Raw genomic sequence first — 27,491 nt, 5'->3', positions numbered from 1 at the left:
AATAAAATGCAAATGAATTACTTAAAAATCCTACAATGTGATTTTCTGGATTTTTGTTTTAGATTCCGTCTCTCGCAGTTGAAGTGTACCTATGATAAAAATTACAGACCTCTACATGCTTTGTAAGTAGGAAATCCTGCAAAATCGGCAGTGTATCAAATACTTGTTCTCCCCACTGTATATATGATGAGCCAAGACTAGAATACAGTATATACATACACTGAGTGTACAAAACACTAAGAACAGCCTTAATTCGTCGGGGCATGGACTTTACAAGGTGTCAAAAGCGTTCCACAGGGATGCTGGCCCATGTTGACTCCACAGTTGTGTCAAGTTGGCTGGATGTCCTTTGGGTGGTGGACCATTCTTGATACACACGGGAAACTGTTGAGCGTGAAAAACCAAGCAGTGTTGCAGTTGTTGACACAAACCGGTGTGCCTGGCACGTACTACCATACACCATTCAAAAAGCACTGAAATCTTTTGTTTTGCCCATTCACCCTCTGATTGGCACACATACACAATCCATGTCTCAAGGCTTAACAATCCTGTTACACCGGGTGCTGTAGATGCCCTGTAGGGCAGGCAGTGTGAAAACCAAACTCTGCATTCCACAGTAAGAACATCATACCAAAGGTCAAGCATGGTGGTGCTAGTGTGATGGTTTGGGGATGCTTTGCTGCCTCAGGACCTGGACGACTTGCCTTAATAGAAGGAACCATGAATTCTGCTCTGTATCAGAGAATTCTACAGAAGAATGTCAGACCATCCGTCTGTGAGCTGAAGCTAAAGCGCAGCTGGGTCATGCAGCAAGACAATGATCCAAAACACACAATCAAGTCTACATGAAAATTGCTAAAAAGCAACAAATTAGAAGTTTTGGAATGGCCTAGTCAAAGTCCAGACCTAATCCCAATTGAGATGTTGTGGCAGGACTTGAAACAAGCAGTTCATGCTTGAAAACCCACACGTCACTGAGTTAAAGCAGTTCTGCATGGAAGAGTGGGCCAAAATTCCTCCACAGCGACGTGAGAGACTGATCAACAACTACAGGAAGCATTTGGTTGGAGTCATTGCAGCTAAAGATGGCACAACCAGTTATTGAGTGTAAGGGGGCAAATACTTTTTCACACAGGGAAATTGGGTGTTGCATAACTTTGTTTATGAAATAAATATGTAATTGTTGTGTTATTTTTTCACTTATGTTCCCTTTATCTAATATTAGGTTTTGGTTGAAGATCTGATAACATTCAGTATCACAAATATGTAGAGAAAATTAGAAAGGGGGCAAATACTTTTTCATAGCACTGTAGGTATTCCTCCTGTCGAGGTGGGATAGGGCAGTGTGCAGTGTAATGGCGATTGCGTCGTCCGTGGATCTGCTGGGGCGGTATGGAATTTGTAGTGGGTCTAGGGTGTCGGGTAAGGTGGAGGTGATATGATCCTTCACTAGCGACTCAAAGCATTTCACGATGACAGAAGTGAGTGCTATGGGACGATAGTAATTTAATTAAGTTATCTTCGCTTTCTTGAGTACATGAACAAAGGTAGACATCTTGAAGCAAGTGGGGACAACATACTGGGCTAGGGAGAGATTGAATATGTCTGTAAACACTCCAGCCAGCTGAACTGTACATGCTCTGAGGACGCGGCTTGGGATACCGTCTGGGCTGTTAGCCTTGCGAGGGTTAACAAGCTTGAATGTCTTGCTCACGTCGGCCACGGAGATCGGAAGCACAGTCCTCGTAAGCGGCAGGGGCCCACTTCTGCGACTGTGTAGTTTTCCTCGAAGCGGGCAAAGAAGGTGTTTAGCTTGTCCGGGAGCGAGGTGTCAGTGCTCTCGACGTGGCTGGTTTTCCCTTTATAATCCGTGATTGTCTGTTGTCCCTGCCACATGCGTCTCATGTCTGAGCCATTGAATTGCGACCATTTTTGCCTCTAATTGCCTTACGAAGGCATAGCTGGTCTATTCGTAGACGTCCACGGCAATGACAACTGAAGAAAATTATCTCTGGAGATAATGCAGTCGGCATTTGATGGTGAGGTATTCCAGATCGGGAGAACAAAAAGACTTGAGTTCCTGTACGTTACCATGAGTTGTTAATCATGAGACATACCCCTCCACCTTTTTCCACAGGGAGTTCTTTGTTCCTGTCTGTGGATGAACAAAGTCCCTTTAAACCCCACTGACAGATGGTTACACGCGTTCATCTATGGAGTATAGAAACATACCTAATGTAACTATACTGAACAAAAATATAAAGTGTTGGTCCCATGTTTCATTAGCTGAAATAAAAGATCCCAGACATTTTCCATACACACAAAAAGCGTATTTCTCTCAAGTTTTGTGCACAAATTTATTTGCATTCCTGTTAGTGAGAATTTCTCCTTTGCCAAGATGATCCATCCACCTGACATCCAAAGTAGTTTTAGAGAATTTGGCAGTACGTCCAACCAGCCTCACAACCGCAGACCAGGTGTATGTGGGTGAGCGGTTTGCTGATGTCAACGTTGTGAACAGAGTGCCCTATGGTGGCGGTGGGGTTATGGTTTGGGCAATTATGATATTATCGATGGCAATTTGAATGCACAGAGATACCGTGACGAGATCCTGAGGCCCATTGTTGTGCCATTCATCCTCCGCAATCACCTCATGTTTCAGCATGATAATGCACGGCCCCATGTCGCAAAGATCTGTACACAATTCCTGGAAGCTGAAAATGTCCCAGTTCTTCCATGGCCTGCATACTCACCAGACATGTCACCCATTGAGCATGTTTGGGATGCTCTGGATCGCTGTGTACGACAGCGTGTTCCAGTTCCTGCCACTATCCAGCAACTTCGCATAGCCATTGAAGAGGAGTGGGACAACATTCCAAAGGCAACATTTTTTTTAAAAGCTATCTGTGACCAACAGATGCATATCTGTATTCCCAGTCATGTGAAATCCATAGATTAGGGTTTAATGAATTTATTTCAATTTAGTGATTTCCTTATATGAACTGTAACTCAGTAAAATCTTAGAAATTGTTGCATGTTGTGTTTATATTTTTGTATATCCAATAAGACAACACTGACCAGCAATATTTACAATACATGTATGACAACATTGGTGCATGTGTTTTGATCATGTTACCCCTGCTCATGAACCGAATTTCCCTCTAGGGACAATAAAGTTTGATCAAGTTACTGATAACACCAAGAAGAGTAAGAAGACTGAATGAAAATGAACATGGCCGTTACAACATAGCGGACTCACCTTGGCCTTCTCGATGACGTTGGCAAACTCTCCGGTCCAGATGAAGCAGTGATGGGGAGTGATGAGCAGAAAGCAATCCCCGCTGTTTAGAGAGGACGCTCTGGGCTCTACTAGTCTGGTTTGGACGTGCCTTCGGCCTGGTTATAATAAACCAGACAGAAACAAACAAACACAGATAGGCATATATTATTATAATGTGGTCTGGTTGGTCTTATTGGATTTGGGCTGGATTAGAAAGGGGGGGGGGGGGTTGTTGGCCGGACAGGCTAGCCCAGGGAAGAGCGAGGTGACCTGGGTAACATGAGGAACCAAAACAAACACTTTTTTTTTTTTACATCCTCTGGAAAGTAAAGGACACCCTTCAAGAGCATCCTTTGTGGCTTTTGTAAAAATGCCAATTGGACCTCAGCACAGCAGCACTAGGAAATGGGTTACTACTGTAACAGATGTGGCTGCAATAAGCAGCGCAAACAGGCACAACGTACACAATCCATTCTTCCTTCCCCAGACTAGAAGACAGCCAGGACAAAACAATAATGTAATTTAGTAAATTAGCATGCAGCAGCAGACAGACGCATCCCAAATGGCACCCTATTCCCTTTATTCCCATAGGGCTCTGGTCAAAAGTAGTGCACTATATAGGGAATAGGTTGCCATTTAAGATGTACACAACATTTTGCTGCTCACTGTTCTGGATGGTTTGCCTTAGCATACTCGTTACAGGCTACAGTAAGTCTCCTTGATTCATGGAAGAGGAAGATGTTTTTCTTGCCCTCAATACCTGTCTAATCTAGGCGAATTACCTCTCTGAGGACTGAGGTTGCATCCACATGGCACCCTAATTCACAAGTAGTGCACTACATAATGAATAGGGAGCTATTTGAGACACAGCCTGAGATATCTTTCTCCTCAATGTGACGCGACAGTCAAAGAACACACTGCCTTCCTCCTTTGTTAGGATAAACCATTATCAGTATAGTACACATAAATGATGACTCCAGTCCCTGGAGTGTTTTTGTTGTCATTGTAAGATGATCTACTACGAGACTGTCTGTTCCTTTGTGTGAAAGGTGTTTGGGATTCCAGCTCAGATTTATCCTCTAAACTGTTGTGTTTAATGTAGCATTGTTGACATGTATGTCTCTCCAAAGATCTAGTAGCAAATGGCGGTGGGGGGAGCGAGTGGTTGGTTAAGGCAATTTTTTTATTTAACCTTTATTTTGATATGGAGTCTTGCTGAGACCAAGGTTTATTTTACAGATGAGCGCTGTAATTACAGAAATATACAAATTAAAACAATATAAAAAGCAAAACAGAGATACAAAACAATCACAGAAAACAAATACATTCTTCATTGAAAAGATCCTTAATAATCAAAATGCTCCAGAGGCACCAATTAATCCAATTGTAAAGAGTTTGAGATTATTCCACAAGGTGCAAAAAAAACTAAAAGCTGATTTACCTAACTCTGTAGAGACCGAAGGAATCTCCAGAGTTCGCCATCCCTGAGACCGGGTATGGTAACTTGTACGCCTAAAGGTTATTAATGATGTTAGGTACAGCGGGAGTTTTTGTAAAAGAGCTTTATAAACAAAAAGAGAGCAATGCATCGATCTATGAGGCCTCAAAGAGGGCAAACCTACTTTCTGATACAGAATGCAGTGATGTGTACTGAACCGGTCTACCGCAATAAAGCGTAGTGCGCTGTGATAAACTGCATTCAATGGTTTCAGTGTATTGGCAGCTGCATTCATATAGATGATGCATTCATATGAAAAATGTATGCACTCACAAACTGTAAGTCGCTCTGGATAAGAGCGTCTGCTAAATGACTAAAATGTAATGATGTCGCCGTAGTCTAGGACCGGTAGGAACGTTGACTGAATGATCTGATGATCTGCTTTCTACTATTAAGCGAGAGGCATGACCTATTTCTATAGGAGAACACAATTTTTAACTCTGTGTGTTTTTTAAAGACAACTTGTTGTCTATCCAGATACCCAGAAACGTATAAGCAGAGACACGATCAATGTAGGCACCATCCAAGGTACAGATGCTTAAAACAATGGAGTCATTATTGTGTGCCTTGCAAAACACAAATACTAGTTTGAGGTCAATAAAGCTTTTCTGTAAAACAATGAAGGCAGGCTGAAAATCAGAAAGAGCCTTGTCAACAGAAGGGGCAAAAGAATACACAACCGTATCGTCCGCATACAAGTGGAGGTTACAATTTCTTACAAAACAAACAAATATTGTTTATATAGATTTGAAAAAGTACAGGGCCCAAAATCGACCCTTGTGGCACACCTTTAGTAATATCAAGGAAACCTGACTTAACACCATCAGAAGATACACATTGTGTCCTGTGTGTCAGGTAGCTTTCAAACCAATTGCATGGTGCCAATTTCAGACAACCTACGAATTAATAATGAATGGTCAACAGTATCAAATGCCTTCGATAGGTGCATGAAAAGCGCATAAAAAAAAACAGATTGCTAGCCAAGAAAATGTAGATACTGGGTGATAATTATTCATGTCGGACCAGTAACTACTTTTGTGGAGGGGGAGCACATCGGCAGCCTTCCAAACAATAAGGATATCACCTGATATAATCGTCTGGTTAAAAATATGTGTAAATTATTCTGCAATCAGGGGAGCAGAAATCTGCAGCAAGAAAGAATCAAGCTAATCTGCCCCAGTGGATTGTTTTTTTTATAAATCTTAAGCAAGGCATCTAGCACATCATGGCGGTGTTGACGCCGAAACAAAGACGTTCAGCCAAGTTGTTTTGCGGAGTTATTCGAGGAAGGAAAGAGAGGAAGGCTCCACACCACTCTCACTTGAGTATCTTACCTAGTTATTTACAGATGATCTCATTTAGCTCTTTTGTAGCTTTGGCAAAAAAAGACCCTGTCTTTCAAAGATAATTCGTAAAAATCCAAATAAAGTCACAGAGCTTCATTGTAAAGGGTTTAAACACTGTTTCCCATGCTTGTTCAATGAACCATAAACAATTAATGAACATGCACCTGTGGAACTGTCGTTAAGACACTAACAGCTTACAGACGGTAGGCAATTAAGGTCACAGTTATGAAAACTTAGGACACTAAAGCGGCCTTTCTACTAACTCTGAAAAACACCAAAAGAAAGATGCCCAGGGTCCCTGCTCATCTGCGTGAACGTGCCTTAGGCATGCTGCAAGGAGGCATGAGGACTGCAGATGTGGCCAGGGCAATAAATTGCAATGCAATGTCCGTACTGTGAAACGCCTAACACAGCTCTACAGGGAGACAAGACGGACAGCTGATCGTCCTCGCAGTGGCAGACCACGTGTAACAACACCTGCACAGGATCGGTACAGCCGAACATCACACCTGCGGGACAGGTGCAGGATGGCAACAACAACTGCCCGAGTTACACCAGGAACGCACAATCCCTCCATCAGTGCTCAGACTGTCCGCAATAGGCTGAGAGACGCTGGACTGAGGGCTTGTAGGCCTGTTGTAAGGCAGGTCCTCACCAGACATCGTCACCGGCAACAATGTCGCCTATGGGCACAAACCAACCGTCGCTGGACCATACAGGACTGGCAAAAAGTGCTCTTCACTGACGAGTCGCGGTTTTGTCTCACCAGGAGTGATGGTCGGATTCGCGTTTATCGTTGAAGGAATGAGCGTTACACCGAGGCCTGTACTCTGGAGCGGGATCGATTTGGAGGTGGAGGGTCCGTCATGGTCTGGGGTGGTGTGGCACAGCATCATCGGACTGAGCTTGTTGTCATTGCAGGCAATCTCAACGCTGTGCGTTACAGGGAAGACATCCTCCTCCCTCATGTGGTACCCTTCCTGCAGGCTCATCCTGGCATGACCCTCCAGCATGACAATGCCACCAGCCATACTGCTCGTTCTGTGCGTGATTTCCTGCAAGACAGGAATGTCAGTGTTCTGCCAAGGCCAGCGAAGAACCCAGATATCAATCCCATTGAGCACGTCTGGGACCTGTTGGATCGGAGGGTGAGGGCAAGGGCCACATGTCTGTCGAACTTGTTCAGTTTATGTCTCAGTTGTTGAATGTTATGTTCATAAAAATATTTACACATGTTAAGTTTGCTCTCTCGTCATCTGACTATGTGTTCTCTCATAGTCAGAGAGCATCTGGTCATCGAGGTGGTGGCACAGGGCTACTCATTTCTCCAGCGTCGTCCGGGTTTGGCCGGTGTAGGCCGTCATTGTAAATAAGAATTTGTTCTTAACTGACTTGCCTAGTTAAATAAAGGTAAACTAAAAATAAAATAAAAGTGGAAATGTTCTCTTTCCCCCCTCTCTCACCTGTCTATCTCATCATTTGAATTCCATGTGGTCACTGTCACTCAAGCTTAACATTGTTATCATCTATTGCCCACTAGGTGCCCTTGGACAGTTCAACAAGCTTGACACCTTGATAAGCTAATTTCCTGACGATGGCTCACCACTCATCGTACTAGACAACTCATCGTACAAGCTGGTAGAGCACGGCGCTTGTAACGCCAAGGTAGTGGGTTTGATCCCCGGGACCACCCATACACAAAAATGTATGCACGCATGACTAAGTCGCTTTGGATAAAAGCGTCTGCTAAATGGCATATTATTTTATTATTTATATTATTATTTTAACTAACCTCCCGACCCCTGAATTAAATTAATGTATTTCTATCTCTTTCTTTCCATTCCTTTCCTCTTTTGACCTCACCCTTTCCCAGTCACCTCCCACTCACAAGGCAAGCAATACGCTTGACCTCATCTTCACTAGAGGCTGTTCACTTACTAATCTCACTGCAACCCCCCTCCATGTCTCTGATCACTACTTTGTTTCTTTTTCTCACCATATTTACTGCAACCCACTCTACCCAGACGGTCATGTGCCACCGCAATCTTCACTCTCTCGCTCCCATTACTCTCTCCTCTTCTATCCTATCCTTTTCCCCTTCTGCTAAATCCTTCTCCCTCCTGTCTCCTTAATGTGCCTCTTCAACCCTACTTTCCTCCCTTTCCACATACTTTGTCTCACTGTCCCCTTTCCTCCCAGCCGGCTCAACCTTTGATTTGATTATTAGGATCCCCATTAGCCGACTCCAATGGTGACAGCTAGTCTTTCTGGGGTCCGACACATAACGAAAAAGACATTACAGACAAAATACTTTATAATTTACATATATTTAAAAACGTTAACATCTAGTGTGCGTGTGTGTGCATCTATCAGTTACACATACAATACCAGTCAAAAGATTGGACACACCTACTCATTCAAAAGCGGTTCTTTATTTTTACTATTTTCTTACATTGTAGAATAATAGTGAAGACATCAAAACGATGAAATAACACATATGGAATCATGTAGTAACCAAAAAATATTATATTTTAGATTCTTCAAATAGCCACCCTTAGCCTTGATGACAGCTTTGAATACTCTTGGCATTCTCTCAACCAGCTTTACCTGGAATGCTTTTCCAACAATCTTGAAGGAGTTCCCACATATGCTGAGCACTTGTGGTCCAACTTATCCCAAACCATCCCAATTGGGTTGAGGTCGGGGGATTGTGGAGGCCAGGTCATCTGATATAGCACTCCATCACCCGCCTTCTTGGTCAAATAGCCCTTACACAGCCTGGAGGTGTGTTGGGTCATTGTCCTGTTGAAAAACAAATTATAGTCCCACTGAGCCCAAACCATATGGGATGGCGTATTGGTGCAGAATGCTGTGGTAGCCATGCTGGTTAAGTGTGCCTTGAATTCTAAATAAATCACAGACAGTGTCACCAGCAAAGCACCCCCACACCATAACACCTCCTCCGCCATGCTTTACGGTGGGATCTACACATGCGGAAATCATCCGTTCACCCACACCGCGGCGGTTGGACCCAAAAATCTCAAATTTGGACTCCAGACCAAAGGACACATTTCCACCGGTCTAATGTCCATTGCTCGTGTTACTTGTCCCAAGCAGGTCTCTTCTTATTATTGGTGTTCTTTAGTAGTGTTTTTTTGCAGCAATTCGACCATGAAGGCCTGATTCACACAGTCCCCTCTGAACAGTTGATGTTGAAATGTGTCTGTGACTTGAACTCTGTGAAGCATTTATTTGGGCTGCAATTGCTGAGGCTGGTAACTCTAAATGAACTTATCCACTGCAGCAGGGGTAACTCTGGGTCTTCCATTCATGTGGCGGTCCTCATGAGAGCCAGTTTCATCATAGCGCTTGATGGTTTTTGCGACTGCACTTGAGGAAACTTTCAAGGTTCTTTACATTTTCCGTATTGACTGACCTTCATGTCTTAAAGTAATGATGGACTGTCGTTTCTCTTTGCTTATTTGAGCTGTTTTTGACATAATATGTACTTGGTCAATTTACCAATTAGGGCCATCTTCTGTATGATTCCATGATTCCTTCTGTACATGATTCCATATGTGTTATTTCATAGTTTTGATGTCTTCACTATTGTTCTACAATGTAGAAAATAGTAAAAATAATGAAAAACCCTTGAATGAGTAGGTGTGTCCAAACTTTTGACTGGTAGTTTACGCCAGTACATACAACAAGTAGGTCACATGGGGGAGAGGCATTGTGCCATGAGGTGTTTTCCCTCGAAGCGGGTGAAGAAGGTTGTGTCTCTCTCTGGCGGGAGGTAAGCTTGGCTTATATGGCTTATATACATAGTTTGGGCTTTGTCGAGTAAAGCTTAAACTATGTATTTAGATTGTAGTTAGGTATTGTAGGTTGTTATCGTGGGTTGTTGTATGTAATTATTGTAGGTTAGTATTGTATTCGGCTGAGCCCGGTGAAGCAGGAAGCTAGCTAACCCACAACCTGGACTAGCTAGCGGGTAGCTACTGGTAACTATTAGCAACTGTGGATAGTTGTTTCATGCCTGAGAGTACCTGTAATTACGCCAGCTAGCTGCCTACAATAATTACATACAATAATGCTTACCATTCAGCTGTTTTTCTAACCTCATTGTCTGAAGCGTTAACGTTAGGTAGTAAGTGGCTACTGTGCTTGAAATTTAGATAGCTTGTTGCTACCTGGATAGCTACAACGACCTAGCGAACAGGCGCGAACTGGCTGAGTCAATTCAGTGGCTAGCTTTGCACTTGGCTAGCTAACAGTAGCTGCTGGGGGTAAGTTATAACCTACATTTGTGTTTTGTTTTTACATACTGGTAGCCAGAGTCGTTCAAAGGAATTCGGGACATGGGTGACTAGTTAACGTTAGCTTGGCTCTCTCTGTGTGTTCGTGCCATGGGAGGAGGGGTTTCTTCTTTGTCTGAAAGCAATGGCTAGCTAGTATGCTAACTATTCTAGCTAACTAACTGGCTGAATAAGTTGACGACGGACTCGCTCAAGCTGTCGGGACTAACCCACAACGTTAGACACGGACACGAATGATCTGCTTGGCGTGTTGACAAACTGGTGGTTTGTTGTGGCCAAGTATTGGTGCTAAACCGTGTTGTTGGAGTCCGGCATGCTAGTTGGCTGTGGCGTCATATGACTAGGTGCCCTGAACGATTTTCACGGAAGAATACTGTACCAAGTTAGCTAGCTGAATAAACTAAGTTAGTCTATTCCTAGAAAACATTGAACCGCTGTTGTTTATAACAATTATAGTTTCTGAGGTGGAAGTTGGGAGAGTTATATTTGGGTGTTTCAGTGAAACGTAGGTGAGGGAGGCCCCGCTCTCTCGCTTTCCCAGATGTTTAGTTCATTTCATTCCGATCTGCTTTGCATTATTGTAGCCATTTTCTGTAGCCTGTCAACTATGCCTCTGTCTATCCCTATTCTCTCCTCGCCGCACAGGCTATACAAACGCCTCACACCACGTGGCTGCTGCCTCTCTAACCTGGTGGTCACTGCGCGCACCACCCACGTGGAATTCCAGGTCTCCGGCAGCCTCTGGAACTGCCGTTCTGCTGCCAACAAGGCATAGTTCATCTCAGCCTATGCTACCCTCCAGTCCCTCGACTTCTTGGCGCTGACGGAAACATCGATTACCACTGAAAACACTGCTACTCCTACTGCTCTCTCCTCGTCTGGCCATGTGTTCTCGCATACCCCGAGAGCATCTGGTCAGCGGGGTGGTGGCACAGGAATCCTCATCTCTCCCAAGTGGACATTCTCTCTTTTTCCCCTGACCCATCTGTCTATCTCCTCATTTGAATTCCATGCTGTCACAGTCACTAGCCCATTCAAGCTTAACATCCTTGTCATTTCTCACCCTCCAGGTTCCCTTTGAGAGTTCATCAATGAGCTTGACACCTTGATAAGTTCCTTTCCTGAGGATGGCTCACCCCTCACAGTTCTGGGGGACTTCAACCTCCCTACGTCTACCTTTGACTCATTTCTCTCTGCCTCCTTCTTTCCAGTCCTCTCCTCTTTTGACCTCACCCTCTCACCGTCCCCCCCTACTCACAAGGCAGGCAATACGCTTGACCTCATCTTTACTAGATGCTGTTCTTCTACTAATCTCACTGCAACACCCCTCCATGTCTCTGACCACTACTTTGTATCCTTTTCTCTCTCGCTCTCATCCAACACTACTCACTCTGCCCCTACTCAGATGGTAATGCGCCGTCGCAACCTTCGCTCTCTCTCTCCCGCTACTCTCTCCTCTTCCATCCTATCATCTCTTCCCTCTGCTCAATCCTTCTCCCTCCAATCTCCTGATTCTGCCTCCTCAACCCTCCCTTTCTGCATCCTTTGACTCTCTATGTCCCCTATCCTCCCGGCCGGCTCGATCCTCCCCTCCTGCTCCGTGGCTTGATGACTCATTGCGAGCTCACAGAACAGGGCTCCGAGCAGCCAAGCGGAAATGGAGGAAAACTAGACTCCCTGCGGACCTGGCATCTTTTCACTCCCTCTTCTCTACATTTTCTTCATCTGTTTCTGCTGCTAAAGCCACTTTCTACCACTCTAAATTCCAAGCATCTGCCTCTAACCCTAGGAAGCTCTTTGCCACCTTCTCCTCCCTGCTGAATCATCCTCCCCCCCCTCCCTCCCTCCCTCTCTGTGGATGACTTTGTCAACCATTTTGAAAAGAAGGTTGACGACATCCGATCCTCGTTTGTTAAGTCAAATGACACTGCTGGTCCTGCTCACACTGCCCTACCCTATGCTTTGACTTCGTTCTCCCCTCTCTCTCCAGATAAAATCTTGCGACTTGTGACGACCGGCGCCCAACAACCTGCCCGCTTGACCCTATCCCCTCCTCTCTTCTCCAGACCATCTCCGGTGACCTTCTCCCTTACCTCACCTCGCTCATCAACTCATCCTTGACCACTGGCTATGTCCCTTCCATCTTCAAGAGAGCAAGAGTTGCACCCCTTCTCAAAAAACCAACACTCGATCCCTCTGATGTCAACAACTACAGACCAGTATCCCTTCTTTCTTTTCTCTCCAAAACTCTTGAGCGTGCCGTCTTTAGCCAACTCTCTTGCTATCTCTCTCAGAATGACCTTCTTGATCCAAACCAGTCAGGTTTCAAGACTGGTCATTCAACTGAGACTGCTCTTCTCTGTGTCACGGAGGCTCTCCGCACTGCTAAAGCTAACTCTCTCTCCTCTGCTCTTGTCCTTCTAGACCTGTCTGCTGCCTTTGATACTGTGAACCATCAGATCCTTCTCTCCACCCTCTCCGAGCTGGGCATCTCCGGCGTGGCTCACTCTTGGATCGCGTCCTACCTGACCGGTCGCTCCTACCAAGTGGCGTGGCGAGAATCTGTCTCCGCACCACGTGCTCTCACCACTGGTGTCCCCCAGGGCTCAGTTATAGGCCCTCTCCTATTCTCACTATACACCAAGTCACTTGGCTCTGTCATATCCTCACATGGCCTCTCCTATCACTGCTACGCAGATGACACACAACTAATCTTCTCCTTTCCCCCTTCTGATAACCAGGTGGCGAATCGCATCTCTGCATGTCTGGCAGACATATCAGTTTGGATGACGGATCATCACCTCAAGCTGAACCTCGGCAAGACGGAGCTGCTCTTCCTCCCGGGGAAGGACTGCCCGTTCCATGATCTCGCCATCACGGTTTACAACTCCGTTGTGTCCTCCTCCCAGAGTGCAAAGAGCCTTGGCGTGACCCTGGACAACACCCTGTCATTCTCCGCTAACATCAAGGCGGTGACCCGATCCTGTAGGTTCATGCTCTACAACATTCGGAGAGTACGACCCTGTTTTACACAGGAAGCGGCACAGGTCCTAATCCAGGCACTTGTCATCTCCAGTCTGGATTACTGCAACTCGCTGTTGGCTGGGCTCCCTGCCTGTGCCATTAAACACCCTATAACTCATCCAGAATGCCGCAGCCAGTCTGGTGTTCAACCTTCCCAAGTTCTCTCACGTCACCCCGCTCCTCCGCACACTCCACTGGCTTCCAGTTGAAGCTCGCATTTGCTACAAGACCATGGTGCTTGCCTACGGAGCTGTGAGGGGAACGGCACCTCCGTACCTTCAGGCTCTGATCAGTCCCTACACCCAAACGAGGGCATTGCGTTCATCCATCTCTGGCCTGCTGGCCCCCCTACCTCTGCGGAAGCACAGTTCACGCTCAGCCCAGTCAAAACTGTTCGCTGCTCTGGCACCCCAATGGTGGAACAAGCTCCCTCACGACGCCAGGACAGCGGAGTCACTCACCACCTTCCGGAGACACTTGAAACCCACCTCTTTAAGGAATACCTGGGATAGGATAAAGTAATCCTTCTACCCCCCCTTACCCCACCCCCCCCAAAATACATAATAATAATATTAATACAAAAAAATATATATATATAATAAAATGCATATTGTAAAGTGGTTATCCCACTGGCTATAAGGTGAATGCACCAATTTGTAAGTCGCTCTGGATAAGAGCATCTGCTAAATGACGTAAATGTGTTGCTTTATTATTTTTTTTAAAACCAGGTTTGCTGTTCACTTGCGCTATAAAAGATGGAAGGGAGTTCCAGCACTAATGGCTCTGTATGATACTGTCCTTTAAAAAAAAATTGTTCGGGACTTGGGGACTGTGAAAAGACCAGTGGTGACCCGTCATTCAGGGCAGGTGGGGCAGAGCCTGTTTTGCATGTTATTTTGACATTAATACATGCCACATATCAGTTTGCAAACAATGAAAAATAAAAAATAAAAATAAATAATCATTGAGTTAATAAAGCCGCATACAAACTTGGTCTCTTTTTTGCTTTCTTGAGTAAGGCAGCTCCAAAATGCAGGTGTTTCAGCCTAGCTCAGTGCTTTCTGTGGTGGTGGGGCAGCCAGTGGTAAATATGGAGCGTAGGGGTTGGTTCTCTAGTTGCGCCGTGATTGGCTCAGTATTCTGTCACTCATGGGGACACTACATCACCGCCAAATCTAAGGGTAGGGCTAGAAAATTCAAGCCCCTTGGGTGCTGCCATAGAGTTACATTAGAAGTGCCCATCCAAGAAGGCTCAAGGTCATTGGCCACGGATAAAATGACGTCAAATCACGTTATATCACGTTATGGTGTGGGGGTGCTTTGCTGGTGACACTGTCTGTGATTTATTTAGAAGTAGCTTTGACTGGACTGATCATGTCAACATCATCATTTTAAAATCTTAGCTAGCAGTCAGCATCATGAATCAAGTCGACAATCTACTGGCAAATGCTTTTTAATCCTTGTCATATGAAGATAAATAATGAATAGAAATTATAGATAAAACGTGCTCATCGGCCATTGGACATAAACATTACACAACAAGTTGGAAATCTCAAATTCAACAATGAGTGGTTTGGAAGGAATTAGTGGCTAACTGCAAGCATTGCAAAGCAATCCCTAGCCTGGTACTCAGTGGAGTGGGTGTGTGGTTCCAAGTCTGGGTTTAAGGGTCTCTTTTCCAAGCTTAAAAGGATAAACATTCAATATTGGCCATGCTGTCAATCCAGCATGACTTCTGCCGCGCTCAAAAGAACTGGAAACTCTGAACTGGGAAATCTGACTTCAGAGAGTTCAAGACAACTGGGAACTCAGAAAAAAACGAGCTCTGACTGGGACAAAAACGTTTTGAACGGTCATCCACCTCGGAATTGCAAGTCGGGAACTCATGCCTCTTTCTAGAGCTCTGACCTGAAGATCACTGACGTCATCATGATTCGACCTTGTTTTCTTCCCGAGTTCCCAGTTGTCTTGAAAGCACCATAAATCCAGAGAATGCCAGACTTTGATGACAAGATTTGCCCACGAACGACCGCCGAGCCACCTTCCTGTTCAAGTGAGCACAGCACAACAAGGTGAGTCCAAAAATGTCTTGTATGCTGCTGAATAAATGATGTAATATGCCAGGGAGATATGTATACTGTAGTTAAGAAAATAATACTAATTGTATGTTGTGTAAGCTGTTAGTAGCCCATGTGCCTCACCCTAATAATTTGGTCCCTTTTACCCCTCTTAATTTCGCCTACTGTTCTGACTTGGTGGTGCACATGTAGCCTATAGCCTGTTTTAGAGAAATGTAATCATCGAAATTACATCGAAATGTAATCATCGAATATTGTAAGAGCTTTCATTGTCTGCTTATATGCCCCCTACGGTTCTGACTTGGTGTACAGGGAGAATACTGTAAGAACGGCACATGTTCTGAATAAGTGACGTAGTCAGTCTTTCCTTAACTCTTAGCCAAGATAGACTTGCATGCATAGTATTAATATTAGCCCTCTGATTACAATGAAGAGCAAGACGTGCGGCTCTGTTCTGGGCCAAGTGCAGCTTAACTAGGTCTTTCTTTGCAGCATGTGACCATATGACTGGACAATAATCAAGATAAGATAAAACTAGAGCCAGCAGGACTTGAATCTATATGTTTGACCATGACAATTTACAATCGAAGGTAACACCGAGTAATTTAGTCTCCTCAACTTGTTCAACAGTCACACCATTCATTACCAGATTCAGCTGAGGTCTAGAACTTAGGGAATGATTTGTACCAAATACAATGCTCTTAGTTTTAGAGATGTTCAGGACCAGTTTATTACTAGACACCCATTCCAAAACAGACTCCAACTCTTTGTTAAGGGTTTCAGTGACTTCATTAGCTGTGGTTTCTGATGCATATATGGTTGAATCATCAGCATACATGGACACACATGCTTTGTTTAATGTCAGTGGTAGGTCATTGGTAAAAATAGAAAAGAGTAGAGGGCCTAGATCGCTGCCCTGTGGTACACCACACTTTACATGTTTGACATTAGAGAAGCTTCCATTAAAGAAAACCCTCTGAGTCCTATTAGATAGATAAGTCTGAATTCATGATATGGCAGAGGTTGAAAAGCCATAACACATAAGTTCTCTCAACAACAGGTTATGGTCAACAATATCAAAGGCTGCACTGAAATCTAAAAGTACAGCACCCACAATCTCCTTATTATCAATTTATTTCAGCCAATCATCAGTCATTTGTGCCCTTCTCTATAAGCGTGCGGAAAGTCTTGTTAATTTGTTTACAGAGAAATAGCATTGTATTTGGTCAAACAGTTTGCTAAGAGCTGGCAGCAAGCTGATAGGTCTGCTGTTAGAACCAGTAAAGGCCGCTTAACCACTCTTGGGTAGTGGAATGTCTTTAGCTTCCCTCCAGGCCTGAGGACAAAGACTTTCCTCTAGGCTCAGATTAAAGATATGGCAGATAGGAGGGGCTATAGAGTCAGCTACCATTCTCAGTAGCTTTCCATCTAAGTTGTCAATGCCAGGAGGTTTGTCATTATTGATCAATAACAATAATTATCCCCTCTGCTCTGTGGCTGAGTGACTCACTGCTTGCTAACAGAACAGGGCTGCGGGCCACTGAGCGGAATTGAAGGAAAACTAAACTTCCAGGGTACCTATCATCCTCCCACTCTCTCCTCTCTTCCTCTGTATTCCCTTCTAAAGCCTCTTTCTGTCAATCTATATTTCAAGCTTCTGCCTCCAACCCTGGGAAACTTCTCCACTGCCTCCTAACTCCTTAATCCTTCGCCGCCTCCCCTTCCCTCAACCCTCTCTGCGGACCACTGAAAAAAAAGGTTGACGACATCCGCTCCTCATTCACTCAGCTTACTGAGCCCACTCACACAACTACCTTTCCCTCATTCTTCCTTCTCTCTCCAGATGAAGTCCTGCAACTAGTGATGTCCGGCCGCCCAACAACCTGCCCACTTGACCCCATCCCCTCCTCCAGACCATCTCTGGAGACCTTCTCCCATTCCTCACCTCCCTCAACTCATCCCTGACTAGTGGCTGCATCCTCTCTGACATTAAGATGGCCAGAATCCCTCCCCTCCACAAGAAACCAACACTCGACCCCTCTGATGTCAAAAACTAGAGACCGGTATCCCTTCTTTCTTTTCTTTCTGAAACACTTGAGTGCGTTGTCTCTGACCAAATCTCTCGTTATCGCTCTCAGAATGATTTTCTTGACCTTAACCAGTCAGGCTTCAAGGCGGCTCACTCAACTAAGACGCTCTCCTCTGTTCTCATCCTCCTAGATTGCTATACGGATGACACTCAACTACTCTTCTTCTTCCCGCCTTCTGACACCCAGGTGGCGACAGGCCTCTCTGTGTGCCTGGCAGACATCTCAGCTTGGATATCGGACCACCACCTCAAGCTCGACAAAACGGAGCTGCTCTTGTCTAAAATGCTAATGAAAGCATCACTGATCTAATTTTTCTCAGTAAGGTCAGAGTCTGACAACATGCTTAAGCAGGGAGGGAGAGGAATTTCCACGCTTCAGTGCATTAACTGTTTTCCAACATTTTGACAGATCACAAGCAGAGTCGGATATATAAAAAAGAAGTAGCTTGATTTGGCTTTCTTAATTGTGGAGGTGCATCTATTTCGCTGAAAAGCTGCCAATCAGCTACAGAGTCAATTTTTCTAGCCTTAGCCCAGGCTTGATTTCTCATCATAATTGGATCTGAAAGTTCTATAGAGAACCAAGGATTTGTTATATTTTTTACTCTAAGGCGTTTAAAAAGGGGGCGTGTCTGCCAAAGAGATAAAAATAGATGAGAAAAATTCAGGGTCAGGCATGCAGCTGATAGAGAAAAGCTCAGAGTAATACATATCATGAAGAAACCTTTGGGGAGAAAATATTTTATATACCCATAAAAGGTGAGCGTAACATACCCGTCAGTAGCTAAACATCTCTGTTTAGAGGGTTGTGTGTGTGTGTGTGTGTGTGGCTACCCACATTCTTTCCCTTGGTTTCTTATCTGGGTTTTAACATGACTGACTAATGACCTTGTACCTTTGGGGGGTTGAGCGTTCAAGAGATCATCTGTCCATCTCACCTTTGACCTGCATGAGCATGAGTTTCTTGTAGGGCACAGCGCTGTTGTTGGACATCTGGTCGGAGATGTTGACACTACGCAGGTTGACACTGCTGAAGTTCTCCTTACTGGCCAGCCCCGCCAGAGCCACCTCAGAGAATCCACTATTTTTATTCACTGGAACACAGAGATGGAGCCATAGGTTAGAGAAGTTATAAAGATATACAATATACCATATAATTAGGAATTAGAATACTAGAATGGACATGAACCTTCTTATGATGGTATAGATGCGGTAAAGGAGTCAATAGAACGCAGATGTTCCATTGACCAGTGGAGATTAGTCAAATCAGTCATGATTTATGTATTGTAACAGGCCCACATTGTGCTTACTTAACTCCAATTTGGATATATTTGGCTGTTTTCGCTGCATAATATGTAGAAATTGTCACTTTTCAGGTTTAGAAGAAGTGACTGCTAAATGCTAACTCCCGTTCCTATAAGCTGGTTAGCATAGCTAGCATACAGAAATCGTTGTTGGTTGTCAGTCGTTTTAACTGTAATGCAGTTCATTTGTAACGATGACATGAACATGTGTTGGGGTTGACATCCATACAAGCATCATACGCAGATTCTTACCTCAAAACAGTGTGAAATACACATATAAACAATAGCCTTTTTCTGGGGGGCAATGAGGAGACTCGGGATCTTTCCCCCACGTGTTTCCATGGCAATTCCACTGTTTTGGTTGATTTCGATTGACCTCTTTACCGCATCTATAAAAGGTCAGCCATTATGGTATGGGAGTTGGTCAACCATGGTTTGCCTGTGCAAGATAGTGTAAAACAATGAATTTTAAGATTATCTGCACTGTATGTTTGTTAGCTAGCCAGACAGTTTTAGTGGAATGATTCCATTGTTTTCAAATTAACTGCCAATATGACAACATTTCATTCAAACAATGCAGTCAATCCACAGCCATACACTGGCTGAAATCAGTTGACGATAGGATTTAGACAAGTTGTAAACGCAATAAGTACTGATATTGTATCGTAACAACACACAGCTTTCCAAGACAACAAGAATTGAGACATTTATGGCCTGTTTATATATATTTTAGAGGCCGTTTATACTGAAAATTGGTATACAACCCGTAAAAACTGTATTTATAATTATATGACAATATTTTAGGTTAACAATTTTATTACACAATTTCTGATATATCACATGCTTTACTTTTATTTTCCTGTATAAGTAAAAGCAGGAAATGCATCACAGGTCTATGCCTCTACTGCAATTCATTCCAATTAGACTGGTTCTGGAACTTTAATTTAATAGGATCTCTATGCAATATACACAGTACAGTTGACATTACAAACACACTGAGCCACTTCGGACAAACCAGAGTTCTTATTCCCTGGAACACAGAGACAGAGACAGAGCAGGGGGTAGAAGGACATGTATAGATATATACAATATACACAGACACAAAACACATACTGTACATTACACACAGACATACTGTACACACAAGTCATACAGATAAAATGTAATGCGATTAAAGGCAATAAAATACTCTCAACCTTGAAATTGATATTAGAAAAACCCCAGAATCAACCAGGTTTTCTGGAAAAACAGGTAATTTATTTATTATTTTTCAACCCTACCCAGAACCCTTCAGGGCCCCCAGTCTCATGAAGTATTTTTATAACACTAAGAGATGGGAAGAGGAAGTTAGAGTGAGTAACACGCCTTTTAGTTTGTAGCTTTACACAGCCCGGGACACACTTTTTATGCGACTTCGATACAGCTACGAACGGAAGTGATTTTCTTAGCAGGTTAGGAGAGAATTTTCACAAAACCCTAACCCTTTTCCTAACTTTAACCTCAGTCTCCTGCTACGTTAATTATCATGAAGAGTGTTTCGCAACACAGCCCACTGCACGTTACCCAACCCATAATGGTAGAAAAACAACAGTGAATATTTGAAGGATTGCTCTGCACAATACCAGGAAATTAAGGCAAGGTTGCGTCCATAATGGCACACTAATTCCCTATAAAGTGGTAATTCCCATATGTAGTACACTCCTTTTAACCAGGGCCCATGTCTTATATGAATCAGTTCAGGTATTGTAGTATAGGGAGGAAGGGAGTTATTAATATATGATTGAAAGTGTGCTCTGGAAAGTTTGCTGTCGTGGGAAGTGTTGGAGAAGATTTCCTCATAGTGCTGTTGTGGTTCTGTTAATATGTGTGTCTCAACCACAGCACACACCATCCACCTCTGCATAGACTGACAATGCATTTACAACTGAATACAAGCACAATCAGATCTAAAGCTTCTTTTCCCCATATTCCTAGTTATCTAAACTCCCCCAAACCCTAGCCCCTACCCCTAGCACTTTTGTAGATCTGAAGGGATTGGATAGGTATAAGTTAAGCAATATGGCAAAAACATATTGTGGACTAACCCTAATCCTTCTCAGCCTTTATCCTCTTGCTCTACATCAGGACTATGTTGAGTCTCTGCTCTATGTACTCCCTCTCTCAAGTCCTCCCTCCCTCCCTCCCGTGTACTCACTCTTCTCTTGCTTCATCCTCTTGCTCTCCAGCAGGCCGATGTTGAGTCTCTGCTCTGTGTACTCGTGTCTGATGTCCTCTCTGGCCGCCAGCATCTTAAGAGGGTTCCTGGATGACTGGACGTTGCGCACTGGACGCACCGACCGCTTGTGCTCCACCATGGCTGAGGTCAGCCTAGGTCAGAAGTTAGGGGTCAACAGGAAGCAGGTGCCGGGTTTTTACAGTGTTGAATCACCCCTGACCTCTGCTCTGTATATTCGTGTGTGTGAGTGTATGTGTGCGCACACATGCTTACTTGGGTATCTGGGTACCACCGAAGATGTCGTCAAAGTCGTCATTGATGTCCACCTTGCTGTTCATGTTGAGGGGCATCTCGGCCACGTGGCGGTAGAACTTCTCGAACATCTCATCATCCAGATTCATGACTTCTTTGACCGTCTTCTCTGTCACTGTGATGGTGGATTCCTGCAGGCCGCCCACTGACGGGGGAGAAGCATGGAAGACAAGATGAGTAACATAACATTATCCTCAAGGCGTCCTCAGTAGTCTCCGATGGCGTTTTTACCGAAGATTCCGGTAACTTTAGTAAATTACCTGTAGCTTTGCAACCCTAGACATAACCCAGTCACTAAGGCCACAATAGACAGAGACCGTCGGTCCTAATTCGCTCCCAACCCCTCCCCCTTGGCTTTAAATCTTCAATGTTTGCAGATCTGTGGGGTCTGGATAGGTATAAGCAGTGTGGTGTTGGAGCTTCCACCCTATTCCTTCCACCTTACAGATCTGCAAACATCACAGGGTTAGTGCCAAGGAGGATGGGTTGGGAGCGAATTGGGAAAGACGGAGACAGTATACTAGAACAAGACACTCACCTTTACTGTTCAACCTGCCCAGGAACGACTCCAGCTTATCCAGTTTCCTGTCTGACTCCAGGTTCATGTCCGGTTTGGCCTCTATCTCTGCAAAGGAACATACAGGAGTTACTCTATGAATGGAGAGAGACTGACATCTACACTTAGTCAGCGTGGGAATAGGGTGCCATTTGGGACTCACATTAAATTAAATCTGAAGACATCCATTCATAAAAAATTTAAATCACAATAGCAATGAAGGTGACATTTGTCTCATGCATCAACACAGCGTTTCAGTTTGTGAGGGCAACCAAACACTATCCCGGGGTTCATATTCTATCAGATATTGGTTACCAGATATAATAACAATGACCACACCAATGATTAATGTCACAGTGATTACACATGACAATTGCAGGCGATATGATGCACACAATACAACAGCAAAAGGAATTTTAAAACACCTTCAGTATCAGATAAATCCTCAATTTCTTATAGAATAAAAACAAAGACAATTGATTATAACCAGATGTCAACATTGGCAAAATAAGTATTGCACTGTAGTTTGGTCGTGAGTCAAACAGCACAGAGGCTACAATAGCTTCGCAGTGATTGGATTACTTTGAGGTGATTCTTGACATGGGCATATCAGTACTAGTGTATTTTATATTGAATGACTATTGATACACACATTTTATGATGAAGATGAGTAACATAACATTATTCACAAGAACTACTCAGTAGTCTCTGATAGTGTGTTTACATTTAGGTCGGCATGTATCTAATGACAGTAAAGGACATAACCCAGTCCCAACCGTTTACCCCAAACAACATAATGCAGTCACAACCACGGGTTGGAACTCAAATGATTTTCCAATCATTCTGAACAGAACCCCTATTTCTTTCACTCTGTTCCAGTGTTCCGACCAGAAAATAAAGCTCTGAAACAATAAAAAATTAAAAAAAAAAAAAAAACGCTTTTGCAAAATAGCTAATTAATATACTTGATCCATTAGCATGGATAGAGAAGCTTGCTATGGAACGCATAAGGTAGTTATTTACATGTTTGATTGGTCAGATAAATGCAGGCGCGAGATGCCACACAAATTTCACCGGTGAGGAGAGAGCGACGGCAGGAAGCCGGTTAAGAGCGTTGGGCCAGTAACCGGAAGGTCGCTGGTTCGAATCCCAGAGCTAACTAGGTGAAAAATCTGTCAATGTGCCCTTGAGCAAGGCACTTAACTCAAATTGCTCTTGTAAGTTGCTCTGGATAGGAGCGTCTGCTAAATGACTAAAATGTAAAATGAGAGAGGGGTGGACATGGAGGGTGCTCGGCTTGGACATCACGACATGACGTAAACTGGAATGTGTTTAGGCTATTACTAGCATTATAACTTTACAGAATTATATACGAGACATTAGGCATCTTTTTGGAACAAAAAAATTACATTAACCGGTTCTCAAGATCTTAAAATTCACAGTTATGTTCTGGAACACTAGAGATCACTTTCGTTCCAGGTTCTGTTTCCTAAAAATTGTTTTGTTCTTTTTCGGTTCTGTTCCCTGAACCCCTGGTCAAAACCATTTACTGTAAATAATATTAAAGGACAATTCCACCCAAAAACTATATTTTGGTATTTGTTTCAATAGTTCATTGTTGACATAGTCCCAAACTGTTTTGCTTGTCAGCAATCAAGTTTTCAAGATATGTAACTTTCAAAATAAAGAAATCATCCTCATATGATGCTGCGTTTTGTATCATATGATGCAAAATACATCATACGGAGATGATTTCTGTATTTTGAAAGATCGTTTTTGGGTGGAGTTTCCCTTTAAGGTGACTCATAGACCAGAGAGGAGAGAGAGGTTCTGGTTCAATTATGATTTTTCCCTTTCTCACAGAAATGTGAACTCGTTCAATCCCCTCAAAAGTTTAAAAGCTTTGGATTGGTGCAATAAACATGGTAGACAATCTGTCCAATGCTTTTGAATCGATGAGGGTGAGGGAGAAAGGGGACAAACTGAATTGGGCTACTGACCTTCCAGGGGCTTGGAGATGGCTGGAGTGGTGTTCTTGGGTTTGGCGGAGAGAGACGTCACAGGGTTGAAGAGAGCAGAAGGAGAAACCAGACCTGAAACACACACAGATGGACAGATATTAACAATATAATTGGATGTTCCACTACATGGAACAACAGAAGAGAATTGAGAAGTTAGGGCATAATGTTAATGAACTACTGTAATGTAGGTCATGCTGCAGCTCCTTCTATTTTACAGACTGATATATATTGTGTTTGAGCTACTGTAGCGATAGGCTAGCCACCCACCCAGCAGCAACAGTAGTACTGTAACAGTAACTGTCTGTCAGTCAGTGTTTGTGTTCTACCCTCCCTCTCCATTTCTGACAGTAATCTACCATGTCACCCTTAATCTCACTCAGCAGTAAACCTGACTGAACCAGGAACCGCCAAGACCCTCTGTACTACAGCTAATTGGATAATAGGAGACCAATTATATAATTTTCTGCCCGAGTGAAATACACACGGTGACTGCTGCTACTCTATGGGAGCTGGGAGGGTCTGGGAAGGCTGGAGGGAGAATTCTATTCACTGGCTGCCTAAACGAACTGCAGGATTATATGGAATGAGTGTAAATGAATTGTGAATTAAAACTGAAGACCACTTATTCACTGACTGACACAAAACCTGGCTCTGTGTGAGCTTGGATGCGTGTGTAAAAATGTGTGTTTTTGCGCATGTGTGCCCGTGCATGCGTGTGTACATTAGATGATCCCTGACCTTTCTTGATCATGCGTGCGGCCACAGTGAACTGTGTGGAGTCGTTAGCTGCCCCATGGCCCTTGGACTTCCAGGCCTCCTCTCGGGCCACGATCAACTGCTTCCTCTCATGGATGGACATCTCTATACGCTGGCTCTGGTTTTCCGTAGTCTCCTCACCTCCTCCCATCCTCTGCTAGGAGAACACAGAGATGGGGATAGGGAGACCCGGGGTGTATTCAGTGATATGAAACATTGTCTGTGTCCTAAATGGCAGCCTATTACCTATAGTGCACTATTTTTGATGGACCCTGGTCAACAGCAGTACACTACATATGGAATAGGATGCCATTTGGGACACACCCCCAAGGTGTATTCAGTGAGGTGAAACTTTCAGAACTTTGAAGATGGAAATGTCTGTGCGGTTGTGGTGTGGTACTAACTATAATTACCTTTCACTTAATGTAGCACACCACTGAACAACATCAATAATACCCGGCATACCCATAGATCTCCCCATAACAAAAATGCCTTGTGTCTACTCTAGCATATCTACAGACTACCCTTAACAAAAGTGCCTTCAATATCATATGAATTGACTGGTTTGACAAAGAGAAGTGAAAAAATGTATAGTGTATGGGATGAAATGGAATGAATGCACAATATTTGTTTACAGTTCATTTAATGAAAGAGAACCCAATCACATGACAGAATGAAGGAGAGTATGGGAGTTGGATGACCATGTCAGGACGAGCACAAAACGAAAGCAACCACACAAATATAAACATCCACAACAAGTTAATTCCCATGAGTACACACACAGACACACTTGAATTCTGTAGCCAACATCAAAGCTGCACTGTAAGCCTATGAGTAGCGCTGCAGTAGGCCTATATGTGTGACAGTAGGCCTATATATCTGTGAGTGAGTGACTGTTGGACTATTGGAGTGGGTGAAGGGTTCACCTTCCTTCTCCACGGGTGCCTCTCATCCCTAACCAGGGAGGCACTGGTCACTCTGGACAAGGGGGGGCTGAAGTTTCCAGACAAGTGGGGGCTGTTGACTCTGGACATAGGGGGACTGGTAGCCTTCACATGACCGGGAAGATGGGTAATGGGTGGAGGAAAGGAAGGGCAGAGGAAGGAAAGAAGAGAGGGTGAAATGAGAGGAAAGAGTGAAGGACCGAGAGGAGAGGATGCAGCCTAGGTGGAAGCCTAGCCAGAAGGTGTGACATTTAATCTTTGTTTTTGTTTTACCTTTATTTAACTAGGCAAGTCAGTTAAGAACAAATTCTTATTTACAATGACGGCCTACACCGGCCAAACCCGGACGACGCTGGGCCAATTGTGCACCGCCCTATGTGACTCCCAATCACGGCCGGTTGTGATACAGCCTGGAATCGAACCAGGGGGTCTGTTGTGACGGCACTGAGGCACTGAGATGCAGTGCCTTAGAACGCTGCGCCACTCGGGAGCCCAATCTCACCAACACCATAGAGCGTCAAAGCTATGTAGCGTCACACCTATCACGCGACAAAGCTATGTACCGTTAAAGCTACAGATGCATAGAACCAAAGCTCTTGAAGCACTGAGCGTCAAATATATAGTTAAGCAATAAGGCACGAGGCGGTGTGGTAAATGGCCAATATACCACTGCTAAGGGATGTTCTTAAGCACGACGCAATGCGGAGTGCCTGGATACAGTCTTTAGCCGTGGTATATTGGCCATATACCACAAACCCCCGAGGTGCCTTACTGCTATTATAAACTGGTACCAACGTAATTAGAGCAGTAAAAATAAATGTTTTGTCATACCCGGGGTATACGGTCTGATATACCACAGCTGTCAGCCAATCAGCATTCAGGGCTTGAACCACCCAGTTTAAAATAGCTTATAAATAACCATGCTCTTCATTGACATAACTAGGCTTGGGGAGAGAAGGCATGTTTTTAATAGGCCCTGAAAAAAAGTTGCCTCAGAATTGTGCTGTGACGGTAGGACAGGGAGAGCAGCAGCAGAGCAACATCATTACAATGCCTCCAGACATATGGCTAGCATTTTAGGAGTAAGGACAACTATAGAGACCTTCTAGAACTGCAGGGTAGCAGATTTAACACAAGAGCTCACAGCAGAAAACAGGCCTGGGCTTTTTTTGGGAGAGTATACAGTAACGGATATAGTGAATAATATGCATCCATATAGTAGATGAGCTTACCATGCAAAGCCTACAGAGACATGCATGATCTTTGGTGTAGATACTAAGCACATTATTACTCAATAACACTAACTGTATAAAGCATGGAGGCTTTAAAAGCAGCCCATAAGGCAGGTAGGTAGGCTATGCAGGCTGGCTATAGTATGCAGGCTATCAAACTGGATGCATGATCTCACCTGGCTGTTCTGATCAAGACACTGATTAATATCATTGTCAGGGAGATCAGGAGGAGAGGAAGTGGTGGTAAAGACGGGCTTCTACGGAGGGAGGGCCATGGAAGACACAGACAGGTCAAACGGACAGACAGACAGAATCAATGACAGAGGGGAATAAACAGTAGATGGAAAAACCGGGATACCTCCAACCCAATATTTTATAGAGCTGCATATGCAACTGTACTTTGACAGTGGTTTGTAAATGTGGATTGTTGTCAGCCTGCACGCACATGCACACCTTCATCCAACACAATCAATGTCATGCAGTTTATGAGTCTGGATTTAAATGGCTGTATAGACAG

At 44.0% G+C, this 27,491-nt stretch overlaps 1 protein-coding gene across 3 annotated transcripts in view; it reads right to left on the bottom strand.

Moving 5' to 3' along the window:
* Window positions 1-27,491, bottom strand: part of LOC121569806 (supervillin) — a 114,916-nt gene that overhangs the window by 24,443 nt on the left and 62,982 nt on the right. For all 3 annotated transcript variants that reach the window (XM_041881014.2, XM_041881015.2, XM_041881016.2), the window contains 9 exons: window positions 27,151-27,231; window positions 25,725-25,847; window positions 24,781-24,955; window positions 24,022-24,114; window positions 22,004-22,090; window positions 21,427-21,610; window positions 21,133-21,305; window positions 18,573-18,728; window positions 3,260-3,396 (listed from right to left, as the gene is read on the bottom strand). In XM_041881014.2, the coding sequence (XP_041736948.2) occupies window positions 3,260-3,396; window positions 18,573-18,728; window positions 21,133-21,305; window positions 21,427-21,610; window positions 22,004-22,090; window positions 24,022-24,114; window positions 24,781-24,955; window positions 25,725-25,847; window positions 27,151-27,231 (1,209 nt within the window). The remainder of the gene's footprint in view (window positions 1-3,259; window positions 3,397-18,572; window positions 18,729-21,132; window positions 21,306-21,426; window positions 21,611-22,003; window positions 22,091-24,021; window positions 24,115-24,780; window positions 24,956-25,724; window positions 25,848-27,150; window positions 27,232-27,491) is intronic.

This window comes from Coregonus clupeaformis, chromosome 7, assembly GCF_020615455.1.
Source record: "Coregonus clupeaformis isolate EN_2021a chromosome 7, ASM2061545v1, whole genome shotgun sequence".
NCBI lineage: Eukaryota > Metazoa > Chordata > Actinopteri > Salmoniformes > Salmonidae > Coregonus > Coregonus clupeaformis.
The sequence above is the reverse complement of the archived record's forward strand: the minus strand, read 5'-3'. Positions and strand labels throughout refer to the sequence as shown.